Source organism: Mesoplodon bidens (assembly GCF_964165515.1).
Source record: "Mesoplodon bidens genome assembly, chromosome: 1".
Lineage (NCBI taxonomy): Eukaryota > Metazoa > Chordata > Mammalia > Artiodactyla > Ziphiidae > Mesoplodon > Mesoplodon bidens.
Genome location: NC_138176.1, coordinates 227,690,664 through 227,713,023, shown reverse-complemented (window position 1 = coordinate 227,713,023; position 22,360 = coordinate 227,690,664). Strand labels below are relative to the sequence as shown.

At 36.0% G+C, this 22,360-nt stretch overlaps 1 protein-coding gene across 5 annotated transcripts in view; it reads right to left on the bottom strand.

The window, feature by feature from the left end:
- Nucleotides 1-22,360, bottom strand: part of ARFIP1 (ARF interacting protein 1) — a 124,537-nt gene that overhangs the window by 19,807 nt on the left and 82,370 nt on the right. For all 5 annotated transcript variants that reach the window (XM_081238505.1, XM_081238504.1, XM_081238501.1 and 2 more), the window contains 2 exons: nt 18,762-18,919; nt 9,378-9,552 (listed from right to left, as the gene is read on the bottom strand). In XM_081238505.1, the coding sequence (XP_081094631.1) occupies nt 9,378-9,552; nt 18,762-18,919 (333 nt within the window). The remainder of the gene's footprint in view (nt 1-9,377; nt 9,553-18,761; nt 18,920-22,360) is intronic.

The window sequence follows — 22,360 nt, the reverse complement described above, 5'->3', positions numbered from 1 at the left end:
GATTTGAATCCTGGTCTGGCTCTGAGACTTTGGGCAAGTTACTTAACCTCTCTGGACCTCAGCATCATCATCTGTACACTAGTATACGACCATCTAGATCACAGATTATAGATATACATATAGATATTATATAAAATACTTACAGAAAGCTTCCTCTATATGCAGATTACGTAAAGGTCAGTGTCCATCAGTTCACTTACTGTAGGAAGGGAATGCCCTAAATATGTATCCATGGAGCTTACCTCTAGGAGAAGAAACAGACTAGCAGGCATTCACAGCACAGTATGATTTGTGCTTTAACTGGAGAAAGCCCTGGGCACTATCGTAATACACAGGGGAAGAAAGAAAGAAACTTTGCTCGAGGAAATATTAAGTAGCAGAAATCATTCCAGTTAGCATCTGAACTCCTAGTTTAAAATTAATTTAGGTCCAGAAGAGTAGTTAAGGAACTGGGTATTTCCTTTCATTAATTAGGTGACCCAGTTCTCACTGGCCTTTGGACACTGGGCAACAGGAACTTACAGATAAACCAATGGCCAATTCAAATTCATCTTTACATTCACAAAATAGTTTTCTTTCAGAAGTATGGTTCTGTTATTTTATCTTGGAAAGCTAACTTTTTTCCCCTCTTATACAGCTTACAAAATTCTCATTCCATGCACCTAACAGCTGTTTATAAACTTAATGGAAAAGCTTTACTAAAATTTGTTATTATAAAACCATTATTTTTCCTAAAAAAAAATCCATAAGCAGCAATACTATGTTCTGCTTTAAGAACAGAACAGAAAATATAACAAAAGTTTACAAATCATTGAAACATATGATCCAGGATTTCTTGAAGACTTTTTTTCTGACCTGTTTCTGCCAGTGCTCATGTTCCTCATTCTGTGTGGTCCTGCTCAAGTCACACTGCCACCCAGCCCAGCAAGTACTTCTAGCCCACACTAAGGTTTTCTTCATCAAATTCTTAGGTTTATTCTTCCTCATGCTTTACTCAGCATTTTGTATAGAATAGATTTTACTAAATGTTCTCCATTAGACTGTAAGTTGCTCGTCAGCAAGCTTGTCATAATACCATTATACAGTATTTCTTTAGAATTAGGCATTACAAATAGCCCAAAGCACGCTATTTGTAATGCCTAACTACATATATATATATATGTAATTTAGCATATGTATATATAGTCAACAGGAAAGCACTGAGTCATTACTGAAAGGACTTCAAGGAAAGGTGAAAAAGAACAATGCAAAGTCAAGTTCTTAAACACTGCTGGTATCGTCTGAGATTTTACTAATTAAAGGGCTTACTTTTAAGTAAATCTCAGAGACTGTAACTACTAGGAGCTAAAAAAAAAAAGTGCAGTAATGCCACCACCTCCAAAACCAAGGTGGAGTATCAGTGATCTGTTCAAATCTCACACTGGTTGCTGACTTAAAAACTCACCTTTATCACAAAACCTGGCAAACTGACTTGGGTGATACCCAAGGCTGGCAAAATAAGTGAAATGTGGATCTGAGGCATACACAGTACCAACCATCTAACAGAACAGAGACACTGCAATAGTAATGGTCAAGAAGTTATTTTTTTTTGGGGGGGCTGCATCGTGCAGTTTGCGGGATCTTAGTTCCCTGACCAGGGATTGAATCCGGGCCCCCTGCAGTGGAAGCATGGAGTCCTAACCACTGAACCACCAGGGGATTCCCAAGAAGTAAATTTTAATAAGTGAATCCTATACACTCAAAGTGAAAGGACTGAACAATCCTCTCCTCTATAAGATAAACAACAGAAAAATGAACCTATCCTCCAAATGAGTTGGTCACTTACGACCAAAAGGGGTCAGAAAACCCAAGTACTTTAAATATAATTGCCAAGAAACAGAACTAAGTCAAATACATAAAAACAGCAACTCATGATTATACAGCTATCCCTCTGGAAGGCTTTTAAATCTATTGTACAAAACACCTTTCTTTCACAAAAACTGCATGCTGGAAATCTTAGCACAACCAACAGAGAGACTGTATGAACTGGTCAGCTGGGTGCGTTCTCTCCTGCATTCACCAGCTGAGAAGTGCAAATTACCAACCGACTCTGGATAGATATGGCTTGGTGGATGTTAATTTCAAAGTCAACCCACAGCTCACAGTTCTTTTTGGTTTCGTGATTCATATAAAGACAGTTAACTTCTGCCTCTTGTATAAAGAGAGAAAGAAGACAATGCAAATCACAGGCAAATTTTTCCTGCTCCACGTGTGTTCAGACAGTTTTAAAGGGACCTGGAAGCCAAACCACTAAAAGGAGCAAACATGGCAGCACACAAGAAAGTATTTCCTGCATTAATGGAAGGCCCTATCACATTATTTCTAGTCTGTCACTGAAGATGAAACTGCTTTTCTATTCTTTCCAACACAGAATCAATCATTTGATTGTAAGCTAAGAGGAAAATTATAGGTTATATAAACATGTATAGTAAGCTATGCTTGAAAAATAGAAACCGGGACTTCCCTGGAGGCGCACTTCCAGTGCAGGGGGAATGGGATCAACCCCTGGTCAGGGAACTAGGTCCCACATGCATGCCGCAACTAAGAGTTTGCATGCCACAACTAAGGAACCCACGTGCCGCAACTAAGGAGCTGGTGAGCCACAACTAAGGAGCCTGCCTGCTGCAACTAAGACCTGGTGCAACCAAATAAATAAATAAATAAATATGTTTTAAAAAAAAGAAAAACGAAAAACAGAAATCTAGTTGAGTCTTTTTGAAAACAGAAGGTACATTATTTTAAAAACAAACATTTTCTATCTATACCTATTTTCCTTTCTTTTAAAAATCAAATTTTATTCTTTCAATAGGTAGGATCCAAATTGAAAGGACACAAAAAGCATATAATGAGAAGTCTCATTTTCAGTCCTGTCTCCAAATACTCTGTTCCCCTTATAGCTAAGAAATTTTAATTAGTTAATTCCTTTGGTTTTTCTTTATGCAAACACAAGAAAATACGATTATGCATTCTTATTTCCTTCCTTTCTCACAGAAAAGGTTCTGTACCATATACACTGCTTTGCATCTTGCTCTTTTCACTTAATAGTATGTTCTGAGGATCTTTCTATCAATTGCATCCCTATTCTTTTTTTTTTTAACAGCTGAAAAGTATTCTGTTGCATAAATGAACCACAGTTGATTCGACTAGGCCTTACTGCTGAACTGTTTCAGTTGTTTCTCATCTTTTGATATTACAAGTGACACTGTGATGAATAACCTGTATATAGGTCTTTTCATCCTTGTGTAGGCCTGATCTACCGGTCCAGCTTCATACAGAGCTACTCTCCCCCATTCTCCTCATACTCTGGCCTCACTGAGCTTCAACTGGCTTTTGCATATTCTATTCCTTCCTCCACACACTTTTGGTAACTCCTCTCCATCCCTTTGAATCCTCAGCTCCAACGTCACTTTCTCTACCACATCAAGCCAAGTCCCCTTTGTATATTCACAAGATCCCTCTATTTTCCCTTCACAGTACTGATCATGGTTTGTATTTCTGTAATTATTTGTTTAATGTCTATTTCTCTTACTTGACCAAAAGTTCTATGACAACAAGGCCATTATATTTCTATTACTTAACCCTGTGACCGACATATGAAAAACCATTAATATTTGCTGAATAAAGGAATAAAATGTCAAAGGTGCCAATTACATCAATCTGTTCTTAGTATTTTACATGTATTTCTGTTTTACCTTGTAAGTATCTCTTGAAACCTTCAGTTCATTCCACTTCCACTAACACTAATCCAAGCTCCCATTATCTCTTGGCTAAACTCCTATATTCACTCTTAGGTTCTACTAAAATCTATGTACCATTTTTAAAACCGGTCATTTGCCAGGACTTCCCTGGTGGCGCAGTGGTTAAGATTCCACGCTCCCAATGCAGGGGGCCCAGGATCGATCCCTGGTCAGGGAACTAGATCCCAAATGCATGCCGCAACTAAGAGTTCACATGCTGCAACTAAGGAGCCCACCTGCCGCAACTAAGACCCAGTGCAACCAAATAAATATTAAAACAAAAACAAAAACAGACCCATCATTTGCCAAGAATTCTCTCAGTGGCTTCCCACTGATATTCAAATAAATTTTCCCAAACATGGCCTATAAGGCCTGCATTGTCTGGCCGTTTACCTCCCACACCCTGCCATTTCTGCCAGAAATACTCTTTGCTTCTCACTTTACCTGGTTAATGTTCAACATCACATGGAAGCCTGAGCCTGAGCACTCACTGGTCACAGCCAAAATTTTACATTTATGTTTTGGTGTGATTTGATCAGTGTTGTTTCTTTAACTAGGCTATAAACTCTAAGGGTTGAATTTTTTTTACTTTTGCTCACTGGGTATCACCAATATCCAGAACACTTCCTGGTACAGAGTGTAATACTTGATAAATGTTTGTTAAATGAATGAAAAAAAGAACAGTAACAACATGAGATTATATCAAATTACATGATTAAATACACTGAGGAATTAAGTGTGGAAGTAGAGTTGCAGGACTAAGGGACTGTTTCACAGGATCCAAACGTAGGTAATCATATTTGGCACGGTGTTGAGGTTGCTTACTGTATTTACACATCTCAATCCATAAATATTTATTTTTTATTTAGAACTGGGTGCTTTTACCTATAGAAATTAATTTCACTTGACTTATGAGCAAATACCAAGAATATATGCCTACAGTTACAGAAATAAAGATGACAGTACATCACTGGCATGACTATTTTAAAAATATCAAGAGTAAAAAGTTAGGGTCCTTTTCTTTTGACAATAGGGAAAAAGAGATTTCAAGAATGTATCTGATTGTACATATTAAGTAATGATTAACATGTTTCTTAAAATTTGGCAACAGGTATCCATTTTTTAAATTCAGAGGCTTATATTTTTTCTTCTCAAAGAGAAGAATACCTTTGTTCTCCAAGCTTTTCTAAACATTTAGAGCATACTGTTATAAAAATGTACTACGCTTTGGGTATTTCCTATTACAGTACATATTTGTATAAAGTCACTGGGTAACCACAACTACATATATAGCTGTCTTACATTATGTGAGTATGTTTACTTTGTTCTCTGTTTTTTTTTTTTTAAAGTGAAGTATAGTTGATTTACAATGTGTTTTGTGTTCCCACAAAGTCTACAAAGCACCAGAAATGACTATTTTCTCTCTTGACTATGTTTTCTATTTTCTAGCTTCTGTTTTGTTTTGAACCTTCAAAGGTACAATAAAAAGGTAAACTACCTTAAGTCAGAAAATAGCTCAAGTTACATTATTTAAAGGTCTAGAAGAAAAGAAATATTGATGAAAGGAGAAACATTAGAAGAGCCTAATTAACTGTGTCCTTACTGTTACGCAACTCAGTGTTGTTTAGTAAACAAGGAAGAGAATATCAGAGGGTTGTTTAGGTTAAAGGTAAACACAATATATCAGGAGGGTGGTGGGTAGGGCTGGGGGCTGGATAGAATATAGACTGTAAACAGTAGAAGAATTCAGGTTTTTCCATTAAGGGGAAATGACAAACATGGATATGTGCACATATCTCTCAGCATTAATGCATGCACATACACACCCCGGTATGCACATAGGTATTTTACACACCTATTCCCTTTGTTTTGCCAGAGAGAAGGAAGGTTAGACTAAGTACATATAAACACCTCTATTTTCTAAAATAATAGTAAAGAATCCATCTCCCAGTCCCTCTCAAATTTTTTTTTAAAGTTCAAAAAAAATAAACAAAAATATCTTCACAATGTTTGGCCACTAAAATTTATAACGACAGTCACAGTCTGAGTGACTATTTTACTTCTGCACTATTCTAGCTGTTTGGTTATCTGGTCTCGCATTTTGCAAGAAAGTGTTGCTATGGTAGGGCACTCCAAAAGCCAGGATATGAGAACCAAAAGAACCCCTCCCCTGGCACCCCGCCACCCTCAAAAAAAGCTGCAAAAACAACGTTAGAAAAAAACAGTAGCCTTCAGGACATCATCAAATTACAAAATAGCATACTCATCGATGTTTCAGATAACTTACATTTAAAAAAAACATTTAATATACAATATTTAAGAAATAGAGTATATTATATTTTGGTAAAATTCAAGTGCTAAGTAGATTACCTGACAATTGTGCATAAAAGAAATACTAAGGTACAAATTCAGTTGTAGTTCAACAAGAGAAGAAAACCCCCAATTTGAGGCATTTCAAACTGTCAAGAAAGCAAACAGGAATGACAGGCAATTCCTAGGCCTAAAGGCTTGCTTTTTCCTCCCTTTGTTAGAGCTATAAAAGAAGAGAAAAGGGTAAAAGTTGCTCAACAACAATAATAAAAAACAAAGAAAAATTTTCTCATGGATCTAAGTCTTCACCCAAATTATAGTTGTTTATTGCTTAAAATAACAGAGACGAAAAACATGATCTTTTTATAGTTTTAAAGAATTAAACACAAAAGATAAAAAGATCAGAGTTTCTTTTAGATTTTGTTTTAGACAGCTGATTAATGATTACTGAGTTGAAACTGAAACTTAGCTTGATGACAACTGCGGAAAACCCCAAACAAAGAATATCTCTAGGCTCTAAAAGAACATAAAATCCTTGAGAATAAAGGCAATTTTCTTTTTTATTTTATAGTAAGGAAGGTTGAAAGAAGAGAGGATGTGACAATGACAACACTATCCTCAAAGTAATGACTTCTACACCTTTATCTCTGGAACCCTGACCTTGTTCATCCAAACTGCAAACCCACATCATAAACTTCCCACCAATTGTTTCCATGTGAATATCTTGTTGTCATTTCAAACTAAATACTGGGTTAAATAGAACAAGTTCCCAACCTTCATCCCTCATAAGCTGCAGTCCAAACCAGCTTCCTATGGTGATTTCCTAGTTCCTGTCATGCAGCCTTGAAACTACTGCTCTTTCCTTTCTCTGCTAATGCAATGATCCTAGTCCAGACCCTTACTATGGTGCCTGAAGAGTGTTTTTAAGTCATAATTTTCTGTTACTCCCAACTTTAAAAATTCTTCAATGCCAATAAGATAAAATTGGATGTGAGAGCCACCTGATTGACATGTACAATTTACAGAGATGACCTGGCTGGTCTCTTCTTTCCTCACTTCTCAGTGTGTCTCCTGAGTATGAAGGCTGTTATGAGGATTAAGTGAGAGAATATAAGTGAAATGCCTAGTAACTGACAAATAACTGCCTTCCCTGATTCATGTCTAAATCTGGAGATCTACTGCCAAGTTTCAAAAACAGTTATATAGTAAGAGAAGCAGCAGTCACACAGGCATTATTTATCTTTGTATAATTTGCTTATTTTTATTTACTCTGGCAAGAACCATATAAACATAGATGGTTTAAGGATACTAATTCTTTCAAAATAAGTTTCTCTCCTTTTTATAAAATCAACGTAACTTTTCATTGAAAATGTCTAAAATACAGAAAAATACACAGAAAACAAAAATTACCCATAATCTCACTATCCAGAGAATAGCACACAATAAATACCAATAGATTCCAATAGACCACAATTACCATTTTAAACATTTCCTAAAATAATTTTCTCTATTAGCAGAGGTCCTGAACCCCCAAATTAGACAAATTCCTTTCTTTCCATTCAAATTAGCTTTAGGTAGAGCCCATAAAATTCTAGCATATTTCATTTAGCACCACACTGTACTGTGCTGATTCTAGGGGAGTATGTAAAAAATATTTTTATTTAAAATATATGTCTATATCTAAGTATTGACATATTCCTATCCTTCAAAATATTAAACCAAATGACCGAAATGAATGCCATCTCACATGCTCAGCTAATGAACGCTAAAAGGCTCACTGTGCTCTTGTCTGAATGGTGCTGGGCAAGCTGTCTGATGACTCCGCTGAGGTTTCCTTTACTGACACTATAATGGTTTCAGTGTAATGGAAAATCAGTACTTTTCACCCACTGTAGCTAAAAAAAAAAAAGTGCATGATACTGCTAGCCTGAAGGAAATGTATGCAGCTCTTATGGTAGCCAGAAGAGTTTCTAAGGAAATGTTAAGGAAAACAAGAAGATATCAACAGACAATTAGAACTGAAGAATAATATTAAGACGATACCTGGAAGAAAGCAGAGCTGAAGGTCTATTATGACTTCAGAGGATGTGAAAAGCACAGAAAGGGGGGCACCAATGTGCAATGATGAGACCCCATCTCCAGAGGACTGATCTACACCTCCTCTGTACCCAGCTCACTACTGGCTCTTCCATTTTCAGAACTGCAATCCCCCTCCCCAAACTGAATATGCATGTAATGTTAAACATGGGAACCAGTCCTTCACTTAAACCAAAGCTCAGGAGCCTGTTATTACCTGACTCTACCTCCAAGGAAAGCAGGTCCATCTCAGATTTTACTGTTCTAGTCCTTGGATGTATTCATGTTACATGAAAATAATGTGTAAAATTGGTTTCCTGGCTTATTTATTCTAGGTTATGCTAACTGCAGCCCTCAACGGAACCTTTCAGTCATTCCTCATTTATTAGTTACTGGGAAGAATGATGTTCCCTTCTTGAAATCTGTACCTACCATTAATAAAAATTTTTCAAAATATTCAGAACAGAATCTATCATTATGTAACTTTTTTTTTTTTTTCTTTTTGCGGTATGCGGGCCTCTCACTGTTGTGGCCTCTCCCATTGCGGAGCACAGGCTCCGGATGCGCAGGCCCAGCGGCCATGGCTCACGGGCCCAGCCGCTCCGCGGCATATGGGATCCTCCCAGACCGGGGCACGAACCCGTATCCCCTGCATCGGCAGGCGGACTCTCAACCACTGCGCCACCAGGGAGGCCCCATTATGTAACTTTTTAAAGCACTTGATACCAACACCAATCTGAAGATCAACATCAAGTAATTTTTGCCAATTGTTACATGTGAAAGATGACTTTTCTGACAGAAAGGTAAATATATTTTATGTACTTCTAAAAACTAAAACGCTGATTATAGATGGAATCCCATTTCCAACAATTCCAAAGTTGACCCTTGAACAACATAGGTTTGAACTGCATGGGTCCACATATATGTTAAGTTTTTTCAACAGTAAATACTACAGAATTGCACGATCTGTGGTTGGTTGAACCTGCAGATGTGGAAGCGCAGACTCCGGGGAACTCTGGATTCAGGGGGACCAACTGTGAGTTACATGTGGATTTTTGACTGTATGGAGGGTTGGCACCCCTAACCCCCAATCTGTTCAAGGGTCAATTCTATAATGAAAGACAGTTAACAGAAACAAAAAACTTTCTATTTATCTCTCTTTAGGGTGACTTTAAAGTCCACAGAAAGATCTCAGAAGGTAAAGAATAAATTTACCTTATTTTCTTCTAGAAATTTCAACTTGATAGAAACATCGTTGCGCATTTTATCGTATTTTTCCTTATGTACTTGGAACAAATGCTGTGATTGCTCAATCTTTGGCAGAGTGTTTGCATCACGTGGTCCAAGATTCAGTTCTTCCAAATCAGTACGATATGCATCATATTCAATTCTGGAAAGAAGAGAATAAGTGAAGCACACTACAAAGACAGTGTGAAATAAGTTCAGGGCATGAAGTGGAACTACATAATAGTTCCATATTATACATTAATATATAATAATTCCCACACATATTTGATACCTTCTGCTTTTTTAAAAAATTTAATTAATTTATTTATTTTTGGCTGCGTTGGGTCTTCCTTGCTATGCACGGGCTTTCTCTAGTTGCAGCGAGTAGGGGCTACTCTTCGTTGCAGTGCACAGGCTTCTCATTTCAGTGGCTTCTCTTGTTGTGGAGCATGGGCTCTAGGTGAGCAGGCTCAGTAGTTGTGGCGCATGGGCTTAGCCGCTCTGTGAAAAGTGGGATCTTCCTGGACCAGGGCTTGAACCCGTGTCCCCTGCATTGGCAGGCGGATTCCTAACCAATGTGTCACCAGGGAAGCCCACCTTATGCCTTTAAAATCAAGTATTTCTTTGGTACGAAGAGCTATTAATATAAGCATGGTGGGAGGGGAGGGGAGGGGCTGCATCTTAATCTCATTAACTATTCCTTTCCAAGAACAGTATTAACTGACGAGTAAAATTTCCACAGTTTATTTATTTTTAAAATATTTATTTATTTATTTATTTTTGGCTGCATCGGGTCTTAGCTGCGGCACGTGGGATCTTTTGTTGCGGCTCACGGGCTCTTTGCTGCGGCATGTGGGCTTCTTCTAGTTGTGGCACACAGGCTCCAGAGCACACAGGCTCAGTAGTTGTGGTGCATGAGCTTAGTTATCCCCCGGCACATTCGATCTTAGTTTCCCGACGAGGGATCAAAGCCGGGTCCCCTGCATTGGAAGGTGGATTCTTAACCACTGGACCACCAGGGAAGTCCCTCCACAATTTAAAAACCAGTTTAGGGACTTCCCTGGTGGTCCAGTGGTTAAGATTCTGTGCTTCCAATGCAGGGGGTGCCAGGTAAATCCCTGGTGGGGGAACTAAGATCCCACGTGCCATGAGGCTAAAATAAATAAATAAATAAAGACCAGTTTAAAAAACAGATGTTAAAACGTAATGCTAGCAAGATCAGGGTAGTGATCAACCCCCCATGTGAATTGGTTAATATTGATAAGGCAAAGCAGGTGAGGACAGTAGACTTTTTTTTTTTTTTTTTAATTTTGGCTGTGTTGGGATAGTAGACTTTAGAATGACATAAACTAACTGGTAAAAGGGAGTTAACTGTGGGCTGGCGCTTCTTAAAGTATAGTCTAGGTCAGCAATGCACAATGGAAATATAATGCAAGCCACATATGTAACTTAAATTTTCTAGCAGTCATATTAAACTAATAAAAGTTAACTTCACCTGTTTAACAGTATATTTAATTTTACACAATATATCCAAAATATTATCTCTGCAACATATATCAATGCAAAAAAATTGCTAATGAGCTATTTTACTTTTGGGGGAGAGGGGGACTGAGTCTCTGAAATCCATTGTTTTTTTAATTAATTAATTTTAAAATTTTAAATTTATTTTATTTTTTGGCTGCATTGGGTCTTCATTGCTGCGCGCGGGCTTTCTCTAGTGGCGGCAAGCAGCGGCTGCTCTTTGTTGAGGTGCACGGGCTTCTCATTGCGGTGGCTTCTCTTGTTGTGGAGCACGGGCTCTAGGCACAAGGGCTTCAGTAGTTGTGGCGTGCAGGCTCAGTAATTGTGGCTCGCGGGCTCTAGAGCTCAGGCTCAGTAGCTGTGGTGCACGGGCTTAGTTGCTCCGTGGCATGTGGGATCTTCCTGGACCAGGGCTCGAACCTGTGTCCCCTGCATTGGCAGGCGGATTCTTAACCACTGTGGCACCAGGGAAGTCCCCATTGTGTTTTAAGCTTCCATCACATCTCAATTCAGGCTAGCCACATTTCATGATCCATAGACACATGTGCCTAGTGACCACCGTATGGGAACTCTAGACAGATATCCGTAACATTAGTATTTAGAACGTGACAGTGGCATCTACTACAGAGCACTTATCACCCTGTGCTCCCTGAGACGCCTCCCCTAATACTCTCCCACCACTAACTGAAATAATTACCCCACCACCAACAAACCACAATCCCACAGCACTTTACAATACCTCTGTCAAAGCACCCATGTAGGCATAGCATTACCTTGCTAATTAAACAGTGACTTATCCAGCAGTGTCAACTATTCAGTACTCAGCTAGGAAGAAGCAAAGTGATCTCTAATTTAGTCAAAATCAGCACCACAAACGTATGCCCTAAAACTAAAGCTCTTTATTAAAATATCTATAGTACAATTCATATCTCCTATTTCAGGAATTAGTAAACAACTTACTCTAGAATGTATATACGACGTGAGAAAGAACACATCAGTCCCTCACACCAAGCCTAATTTATTCTCAACTCGTACTGAATTTAGTAACTTTATCTTTCAGGGTCAAAAGCATATCATTTGTTCATTCATTGATACAATGATTCATTCAACAAACATTAAGTATTAACTATGTTCCAGGCACTGTGCTAGAAAGGAAAACTATCTGCTCATCTTCATAGCTTATCTTCAAGAAGCTAACAGCCTAGAGGGAGAGAAGCCCTTAAACAGACAACAAAATGAGATAATGGATACTGCCATGGGGGAAGGAAGATAAGGTATGGTGGAAATCAAGAGGAAGAATTACTTAATCAGGTATCTGAAGAGGCATCTCAGAAAAGAATTAAAACAATTAAATTTCAAAGGATGGTAAGAGTTTATGAGGTGGATTGGGACCGGGAAATTGGTAGAATATTTCAGGAAGAGAACAGCATGAACAAAGGCATAGATCTGTAAGTTACCATGACATATTTGGGAAGTAATTCAATAATTTAGAACCTGAAGTTGGAATAAGATAACGAAAGGAATTAGTATCAGACAGGAAGGCAGGATTGAGATTAAGCAGGGCCATATTAAAGGGATCAGATTGACTCCAGTAGGACAAGTGATGGAAAGCCATGGAAGAACTTTAATCTAGAAAGTGACACATTCTCAGGATAGAAAGGTGACTCTAGTGGTAATATAAGGCATGGAGGATGGACCAGAGTAGAAGATTAAGAAATCAGAAGCAAGGAAACCAATTAGAAGACTGGGCAAAAGAGAAATGAGTCACTGAATCAGGAAGTATAATGGCAGTGACGTTAAGGAGGAGGAGACAGTTACTAAAAATTCAGGAGGCAAGACTGACATGGGAATGGCAAGTTAAATCCCATGGGATCTGTGGCCAAACTGCATGACCACTCGGCCCTTCACTGGCTCTAATGTCTTGAGCTAGTTTTTTTTTCTCTCTTTCTGCTTCAGTTTTTCATCTACAAATGGGAATGATAATCTCCACAAAAAAATATATGTACAAAGTACTTGGGACACCTGCTAATAACTAATATTTTTAGAGTGCTTATTATTTCAGCCAAATTAGAAGAGGGATGGCCTGAAGCAAACATACTAAAAACAGTAAAAAATGAGAGAGAAGTAGACAAAAATAAACAGTAATGTGTGGTGATTTAATGTGAAGACAAATATTCCTCATAGCCTCGGGTATACTTTTAAATAACAGCAGTTAATTTAAACACAGTCAAAGCTATAATACTGACCTTATATCCTTTCATTTATATCCAGTTTGTAGATGGTGTCAAACTAAAACTTCCCCTAAGAGCTTATCTAACAGTGCTCATTAACACTAGGAAGAGAAGTATACTAAGTTTTCAAAATGCAACTCTTCACTTCAAGGTTGCCAGTCTGCCCTGAGTCCATACCAATAAAGTTAGTGATAGCTGGTTACTTTATGGCTTCTATAAAACTTCTAGAGAGCAGGTGTCCACATCTGAAAAGTTTTGACCACAATAGGCTCCCTTGTTGGTGCTGCTATGGAGAAGTGTTGAATGGGCTGTTATAAGATTTTCTATACACGAAGCACCAGACAGCTAGGAAATACTTGTACAATACATAATAGGGAGCATTAAAAGGCCACCCGGACATTTGCCTAAACTGCCACTTTTTGTGCTGATCAAATAGCTGACCCTTGCCCTAAAACTCAATAAATTCTGGTTTTGACAGAGAAGAAAATTCAGCTACTGAGAAACTTTTAATCTGGGGTTCTTTTTCAGTGTTATCCCTCAGTAGACAATGTTTTAGTGTTACAACTAGTCAATGCCGCAGCTACTCCATAAATGTACAGAAAAGTTAACCACCAGGCTAAGCTTAATGAATAAAATCATATATTGCAATTTCAATAAAAGAGAATAAATTATGGGATGAGGTCATTACTGTTGTTGGTTTTTAAAGTACACACAGAGGTATTCTAAAGGTTTCCTGATAACCAGCTACCAAGTACATATAACCTGGTTTATAATTTTGCTCAAGTTTTAAACAAACCTATACATTGGATAAATTGAGATTTTATATCACATTGTACATTAAGTCAGATTCCTCATCATAAGACATGAAACTTATTTTTTATAATTAGATGTGAAAATTTGAGATTAGTCCAGTTCAGGCTTGAGGCCTAATGATCAAAAATAGAAGGTAAGGAGTCCATGGGTTTTCATTTTGGCTTTGAAATTGATTCCTGGGAACAAACCATTTAACCTCTAGAGGCTTATTTTTCTCCTTCGCAAATTTAATATAAAATGTTTTCTGTATGAACAGTGACATCTAATATATTTGTCTTTCTTTAATATGGGTTAATATTTTTAAAAGCATGTTAGGAATTAAGGCTGAAGAGAAACATATGACATATTTCAAATGAAACATATTTTATATTTTAAAATACCTGAAACTAAAAATAGTAGCTAAAATATATTTCAGGACAGGTGGACAATTACAAAGTCTATAGAAACTAGATTCATGTAGTTCTTAACTGGGAAGTGATAGGGGATACTTTTGGAACAAAAGAATTTTCATCTTCAAAAGCACATATTTAAAATAATCTTTTTAGACTAGAAAATAAGAATGCTTAAAATGATTAAAGAGGTAAAAGGGAAAACAAATTAGGATACTAAGAATAGGAATAGATTTGGAAAAGAATCAAACAGTTTACAGAAGTGAAAAATTTACATAATAAATGTATAGACTTTGAGATAATGTATATACTTTGAAAAATACTGGCAATGCCCATGAAAGGATTTAAACAGAGACTGGAAAACCCATTACTGGGAACTGAAGGAAGTCCCACTGAAAGATACCTTATTGAGACATTCCTGCAATGTTATTGAGGAAAATCATATTGATAGATTTCTTCTGTTTCTTTTTTCCCACCTTCTGATTTTAATACTATGTTAGTAAATACTTCAAACAATAAAGAAAAATAAAAAAACAAGCCCAAAACCTAAATAAGGCACACAGATCCATCTGTGTCCTTCTCCCACCTGACAACCACAGCTATTTGTCTTGACCGTCTAAGTCATTAAGAATCTGATTTAGATCTGGTAAGAATCTGATTTAGTATGTTAATACTAAACTGAAAATTACAAACACAGCATAGGATAGAAGCATCTTTTCTTGTGCAAAGATCAAAAGTTAACCTTCCATAAAAAAAAAATCCCGTTTAAAATCACATCAAACAAAACAAACAAACAAAAATAAAACAAACCTAGGAATAAACCTAACCAAGGAGGTGGAAGACCTATATGCTAAGAACTATAAAACACTGATAAAGGAAATTGAAGGTGACTCACAGAAATGGAAAGATATTCCATACTCTTGGATTGGAAAAAATTAATATTATTAAAATTGCCATACTACCTAAAGCAATCTACAGATTTAATGAGATCACTATTCAAATTACCCATGACTTTTTTCACAGAAGTAGAACAAATAATCCTAAAATTTGTAGGGAACCACAAAAGACCCAGAACTGCCAAAGCAATATGGAGGAAAAAGAACAAAGCAGGAAGCATAACCCTCCCAGACCTCAGATAATACTACAAAGCTACAGTAATCAAAACAGCATGGTATTGGCACAAAAATGGACATATGGATCAATGGAACAGAACAGAGAGCCCAGAAATAAACCCATACACCTATGGTCAATTAATCTTTGACAAAAGAGGCAAGAATATACAATGGAGACAATACAGTCTCTTCCGCAAGTGGTGTTGGGAAAGCTGGACAACTGCATGTAAATCAATGAAGTTACAACACACCCTCACACCATACACAAAAACAAACTCAAAATGGCTTAAAGACTTAAATATAAAACATGACACCTTAAAACTCCTAGAAGAGAACATAGGTAAAACATTCTCTGACATCAACTGTAGCAATATTTTCTTAGATCAGTCTCCCAAGGCAATATAAACAAAAGCAAAAATAAACAAATGGGACCTAATCAAATATAAGCTTTTGCACAGCAAAGGAAACCATAAACAAAATGAAAAGACAACGTATGGACTGGGAGAAAATATTTGCAAACGATGTGACCAACAAGGATTTAATTTCCAATATATACAAACAGCTCACACAACTCAATATCAAAAAAATAACCCAATCAAAAAATGGGAAGAAGACCTAAATAGACATTTCTCCAGAGAAGACATACAGACGGCCACTAGGCACATGAAAGGTTGCTCAACATCTCTAATTATTAGAGAAATGCAAATCAAAACTACAATGAGATATCACCTCACACCAGTCAGAGTGACCATCATCAAAAAGTCTACAAATAATAAATAAATGCTAGAGGGGGTCTGGAGAAAAGGGAACCATCCTACACTGCTGGTGGGACTATAAATTGGTGCAGCCACTACGGAAAACAGTATGGAGGTACCTTAAAAAACTAAAAATAGAGTTACCATATGATCCAGCAATCCCACTCCTGGGCTCTTATCTGGAAAAGATGAAAACTCTAATTCAGAAAGATACATGCACCTCAATGTTCACAACAACACTACTTACAGTAGCCAAGACAAGGAAGCAACTTAAGTGTTCATTGACAGATGAAGGATAAAGATGTGGTACATATATACAATGGAATACTACTCAGCCATAAAAAAGAATGAAATATTGCCATTTGTAGCAACATGGATGGATCTAGAGATTACCATACTAAGTGAACTAAGTCAGACAGAGAAAGACAAATACTACATGATATCACTTGTTTGTGGAATCTAAAAAATAATACAAATGAACTTATTTACAACTCAGAAACTCAGACTCACACACATAGAAAACAAACTTTTGGTTACCAAAGGGGAAAGGGGGGGAGGGATAACAGATACATACCACTATATATAAAATACATAAACAACAAGGATTTACTGTATAGCACAGGGAACTATATTCAGTATCTTGTAATAACCTATAAAGGAAAAGAATCTGAACAAGAATATATACATAACTGAATCATTTTGCTATGCAGCTGAAACTAACACAATACTGTAAATCAACTATAGTTCAATAGAAAAAAAAAGAGAGTTTCAGGAGAGTCAGGAGGGTGTGTGTAAAAAGGCAAGCTACAGACACAACAAGGTAGTAACTTTTTATAGCTTGAATTGGAATTGTATAAGTGTTTATAAGGTACAAAAATGTTTTCAATAACTACCACCAATAAATTTTAAGAAAAAAAAGTTAACTTTCCAAATGGTTTGGGCTTTTAGCTATATAAAGCATAAGGACATATATACTTAAGAATAAGTACTCAATAGCAAAAAGTCTAGATGAGTTTAGAGTTTTCATAGGCATTTCTCACATCATTAAACTACATCAAGAGGCCAAAAGTAAAGTTATATATCCAAAAGGTAAAGTTTGCACTATCTTCAACTATGCTATAAAAAATTTCAGAATACAAAGATCACGTTTCACTGTTTCTTATTTAAGACTGACCTACTCTAGATTCAACAAGTTTTATTTCTAATCTATAGAAATACATTTTAACAAAAAAAAACCTTTCTTGCTCTCATACAAATGTTTGAAACACTTGGGAGATTACTCCTAAGGAAACAATCTGTAAAATACATCAAGAAACTGTTAAAACATAATTATTCTTTTGTTAATTTACTTTAAGATTTCAAAAAATTAGAAAAGAACTATAAAAATATTATTCTCTAAAATATTATTCTCTAAAAATCATACCATTATATGTATTCTAAAATGTCTTCAAAAAGCCATTTGGTCTTAAAGCTAGATTTCATCCCTGAAATGTTAGTAATCAAGAATTTAATCTATTTCTTTCTTACAGCTTAAATTTGTTGAGACCCTATGGTGTTTTATATATTAAAACTACTTAGATACATTAAAAAAATAAATAAAGTTTGCACTATCTTCAACTGTGCTATAAAAAATATAACAGGAAATAAAGAAATAAAGTGTTCAGAGGAAAAAAACTCAAAGGGGACAGGAATGAGTGGGGGAAAAAAATTGGGCCTGGAATCAAAAGTTGAAAAATGCTATCGTAGATCTGCTACTTTTTAGACATTTCTAAGTACCTATTAAGATGCATTTTGTTTACCTAACAGGATGGTTATGAGATAGAGAAATCGTGTGTGTGTGTGTGTGTGTGTATAAAAAGATGTATGAAAACACTGCATTATAAAAAACTATGAAAATATAAGGTAAATACTTTATGTAAAAGGTAAAATTTGGAAGAGTTTGAAGGCTGGTTATAATCTGAATAACCAACATCAACAAAATCATGGAGGCAGAAATGAGCTAGTATATTCAAGAGAAATTGAAACTATGAGTCTGGCTGTTGCAGAAGCAGTGTAACTGCTTAGAGGGAAGCAGTGGTAGTATGGTTGAAGAGGCAGGCTTAGGCCAGATTAGAAAGGGCATCTGGTATCTACCTGGCAGAACACAGGGCCCTGTCCTCTTCCAAGGAAGCTGGAGCCAGGAGTCCTCCACCTCCCTATTCCCTAGCAGGCAGGGTTTGGGCACATGGCCAACGCTCAACCGTATACTCTCAACGCAATGAAGCAAAGTACTCAGGAGCCTTTTGGAAATTTTTATTTATGGGAGCTGTAGCAGCATCAAGTACCCTAATTAGATTCTTCCGAGGCATTAACTTGGCTTTGGTTCTTGCTTGTTTCTAGAATCTGTTCTCCTGCCTTTCTGTTAGCTCTGTGGGCTACCCTATAACCTTCTAATAAATTCTTTTTCTGCCCATATTGGCCAGAGTCAGTTTCTCTTATTTGCAACCCAAAACCTTAACCAAATTATGTACCACCTGGTAAAACAGACAATATAATGAAAATCTATACCTACCTGGCACTTTCATACTGTTTCACAGTCATTAATGTATCCTCAATTGTTTTATTCACCAAAGTGTTCACACTGGCAATGAAAAAATTAATGGCTCCTAGAAGAGTTTCTCCATTTTTAGCCAGCAGTTTCTGTGTATCTGCATTATAGCCAAATTCTTCCTAAAACAAAAAAGTCATCTTAATTTATCCAGTTACTAATTAGTAAATGTGACTAAAGAAAATCTCAAACATATCACTATTGGGAAAATATCTGATTTAGAAATCTAGCTTTAGAAGTTTTCTCTTTCAATGTTTAAATAAATAAATAGGAATCTAAATCACAACTAGCTACAGAATTACAGAAAAAGTCGAATAAAACAAATTGCTCAGCTCTGAGGCATAGCTAAAATTAAATAATTTTAAAAAGTGAAACTACTTTGTACTAGAAAAATTATTTTCATTTCTACGTTTTGTTTCTATTATACTGTAAGCACAGCTGTTAAGAAGAAAAATATAGCAGATTATTAATCAGAGAAACTTTAACTTGCACAACCAAATTAGGTAACAATTGGCTAAAACTTTCAGACATAAAATAGATTGCAATTTTTGTGTTTTGACTGAATCTCCTTAAAGTATAAATATTAACAATACACATTTCTTTGTAAACTTAGCAACCAGTTGACTCCCAAGCTCAGATCTATCTGGACAAACAGCTGAGGAAGGATCACTCAACACCAGTTTTAGTTCATTCTTCCTGAATAAACTGAGTCTTAGCTTAGCAAATATTACACATGACTCCTTAACATATGAATGGCAAGGACTAACTCTAAATTTTGAGCAGAGAAATCTTTCCAGTCTAAGTTTGATTAGTTAACAGATTATCAGGAACACATCTGACCAAATAAAAACTTTGATCATATCTTATTATAAGATAATGTATCTTATTATCAATAATATATCTTATTATAAGATATATCATTCAATTTGAGAATTTTGAGTTTGTTAAAAAACATTTTTAAATTTCAGCTGAAAAAAATAATGTAATATTAAATTAACTAGAATTTTAGAAGAGGCAAATTTAATGTTAGTGCTATAGGTACAATTAAATTTCCAGGTGATAGAATATTCAATAATTAATAAATACAGGAAGTAAAATTATCTTTATTATGCTAAAAGCATTTTCCATCTAAGAGAGGTCCATGTAACTCTTTACTTGGAACTCAGTCTTCAAAATTGTAGACCCCCTGATTTGCAAATATTGGCAGATAAGGATTACATAAGAGGACTATCAATCAATGTATGTAAAAACTAAAATAAAAGGCAGAAAAGCTGAAGAGTTTTGGCACCATTTTTACAAGCTAAGTTACAATACTCAAGACTAAATAAATGTTACTGGAAATAGAATATAGGAGAAAACATTAAAAAAAAACTTAGAAAGAGTTCACACAACTGTTATTATTTTCTTTGGTGTTCATTAAGAGGTAAAAGGCAAAATTAAAAAATCACCAAATAAGAGGAAGAAAAATATGAAACTGAGTTGGATATAAATATCATAGTTTTTCTATTCACTGTATAACAAAGTATATGTCATTGTATCATATCCCTGTAACACCGTTCATTGCTAAAAGTTCTCAACATCCACAATTCCACATTAACTCTGAAAATGCCAGAAGTCCTAATTTAGCCACAGGGAGATCTATATAACCTAGAAAGCTGTGCTTTTACTAACAACAAATAAACAAAAAAACTAGAGTACTGTAAGATGAAATCACAGCAGATTGATATGTTATACAGCAGAATTTGGAATCCTATATTTACAGATGAGAAAAACAGCCCTAAATTCAAAGCAGACAGGAGGAGTAAATGGACACTGTTCTGTTTCATGAGTGTAAATCTCGCCCATAATTCTGTGATGAAAATGTGTATAAAACTTCAGATTTTATTGCATAATTTGGAAACTTAATTGGCTAAAATAAAAAAGCTTTTTTATAGTAAGGTACAAGAGACATAGTAGTAAATGTTACAAAACAATTAGGACACTATAAATAAATAAATATACATATGTATATGCATTATAAATACATAATTAAATATGCTTTTTTGGCAATGAAAATAAAATAAAACATGCCTCAAACTTCATTTAGTTGATAAGTTATTTTAGTATTTTCAGTTGGACAGGGGTATTTTACACATTATTATAATAGTCAAAGGGTATACATATCAAGAACAGGGCTGTAGTTCTAATCTGTCAGTGAAGAAGAAAGGCCAACACAATTCCTTGATCTAAAAATTTACTTGCTTTATATATAGAGAGAATCAAGTTTCAAAACACTTGAACTTTTTTTCTCTTCAGCAGCTCCTACATTATTTACAATATTTATCACATGTAAATTTACCAAATATAAATGACCACCATTTCCCATTCAACTTATACATTAGGACTAAATAACAGAAGCATATGATTGGACCTAAAACACCAAGTTTTTGTAATAGATATTATTACCTAATTAATAACAAAGGAGTTATTTAAAACAATAATACAGAGCAGTAAAAAACTAGAATCACAATAACCAATTGATAATTGATAGTAATTCGGACTGTGGAAACTTTCCTAATCTCAATGTAGATGTTATCCTCTAAATTGAGAAAATGCAACTTAATAAGGTGCCATGGTACAACAGAACTAGGAGGAAGAAGGCATGTGATGAAATGGTAAAAGTCTAGTTAGGAAATTCAAACAGTTTGGTAATTCATATCTTGATTCTGCCACTCAATGGATTTGTGTCTCTCATGAATAACTCAAATTCTTCGGGCCTCCATTTCCTTACTAATAAAATGAAGATAATTCCCTTACAAGCTTGACAGGAAGTGTAACAAGGCAACCTGTATAAAGTTTCTGACAGACGACAGGCATTCATTAAAAGATCATTTCCTATCCCCTTCAGGAGATTTGACTTTTTTTTTTACTGCTGGATATTGGTTGTTTCTCTAGAAAATGAAGAAACTGGACTAATCTATAAATTCTTCCTCAACCCCCAAATGGCACAATCTCAACCACAGCTATCATAACCATCATAACTTATCTAGTGCCGCCTATGTGCCAGCCCCTGCACTATGTATTTTCCAGAAATCTCAGTTAATATGGCATACGGTGGAAGGAAGTGGACCCCAGCTCTTCACCACTGTCCTCTATAAACTTTTCCTCAAAAAGAACCAACAGGCAACGAAGGGAGTTACAGTGTTGGCGGGTGTGACTGATCCTGATTACCAAGAACTTGGACTGCCCCTCCACAATGGAGGTAAGGAAGAGTACGCCTGGAACCCAGGCGATCCCTACTACCAGGTCCTGTGATTAATTTCAATGGAAAACTGCGACAACCCACTTCAGGAAGGACTGCCAATGGTCTGGACCTTTCAGGAATGATGGTTTGGGTCACCTCACCAGGCAAAGAACCACCACAGACTGAGGTGCTACCTGAGAGCAAATGCAGTATGGAACGGGTAAATGGAAGAAGCTACAGCCATGTGACCATTTGTAGAAATGAGGACTATAATTCTTTTTTTAAAAATAAATTTATTCATTTATTTAATTTTTGGCTGCACTGGGTCTTCGCTGCTGCA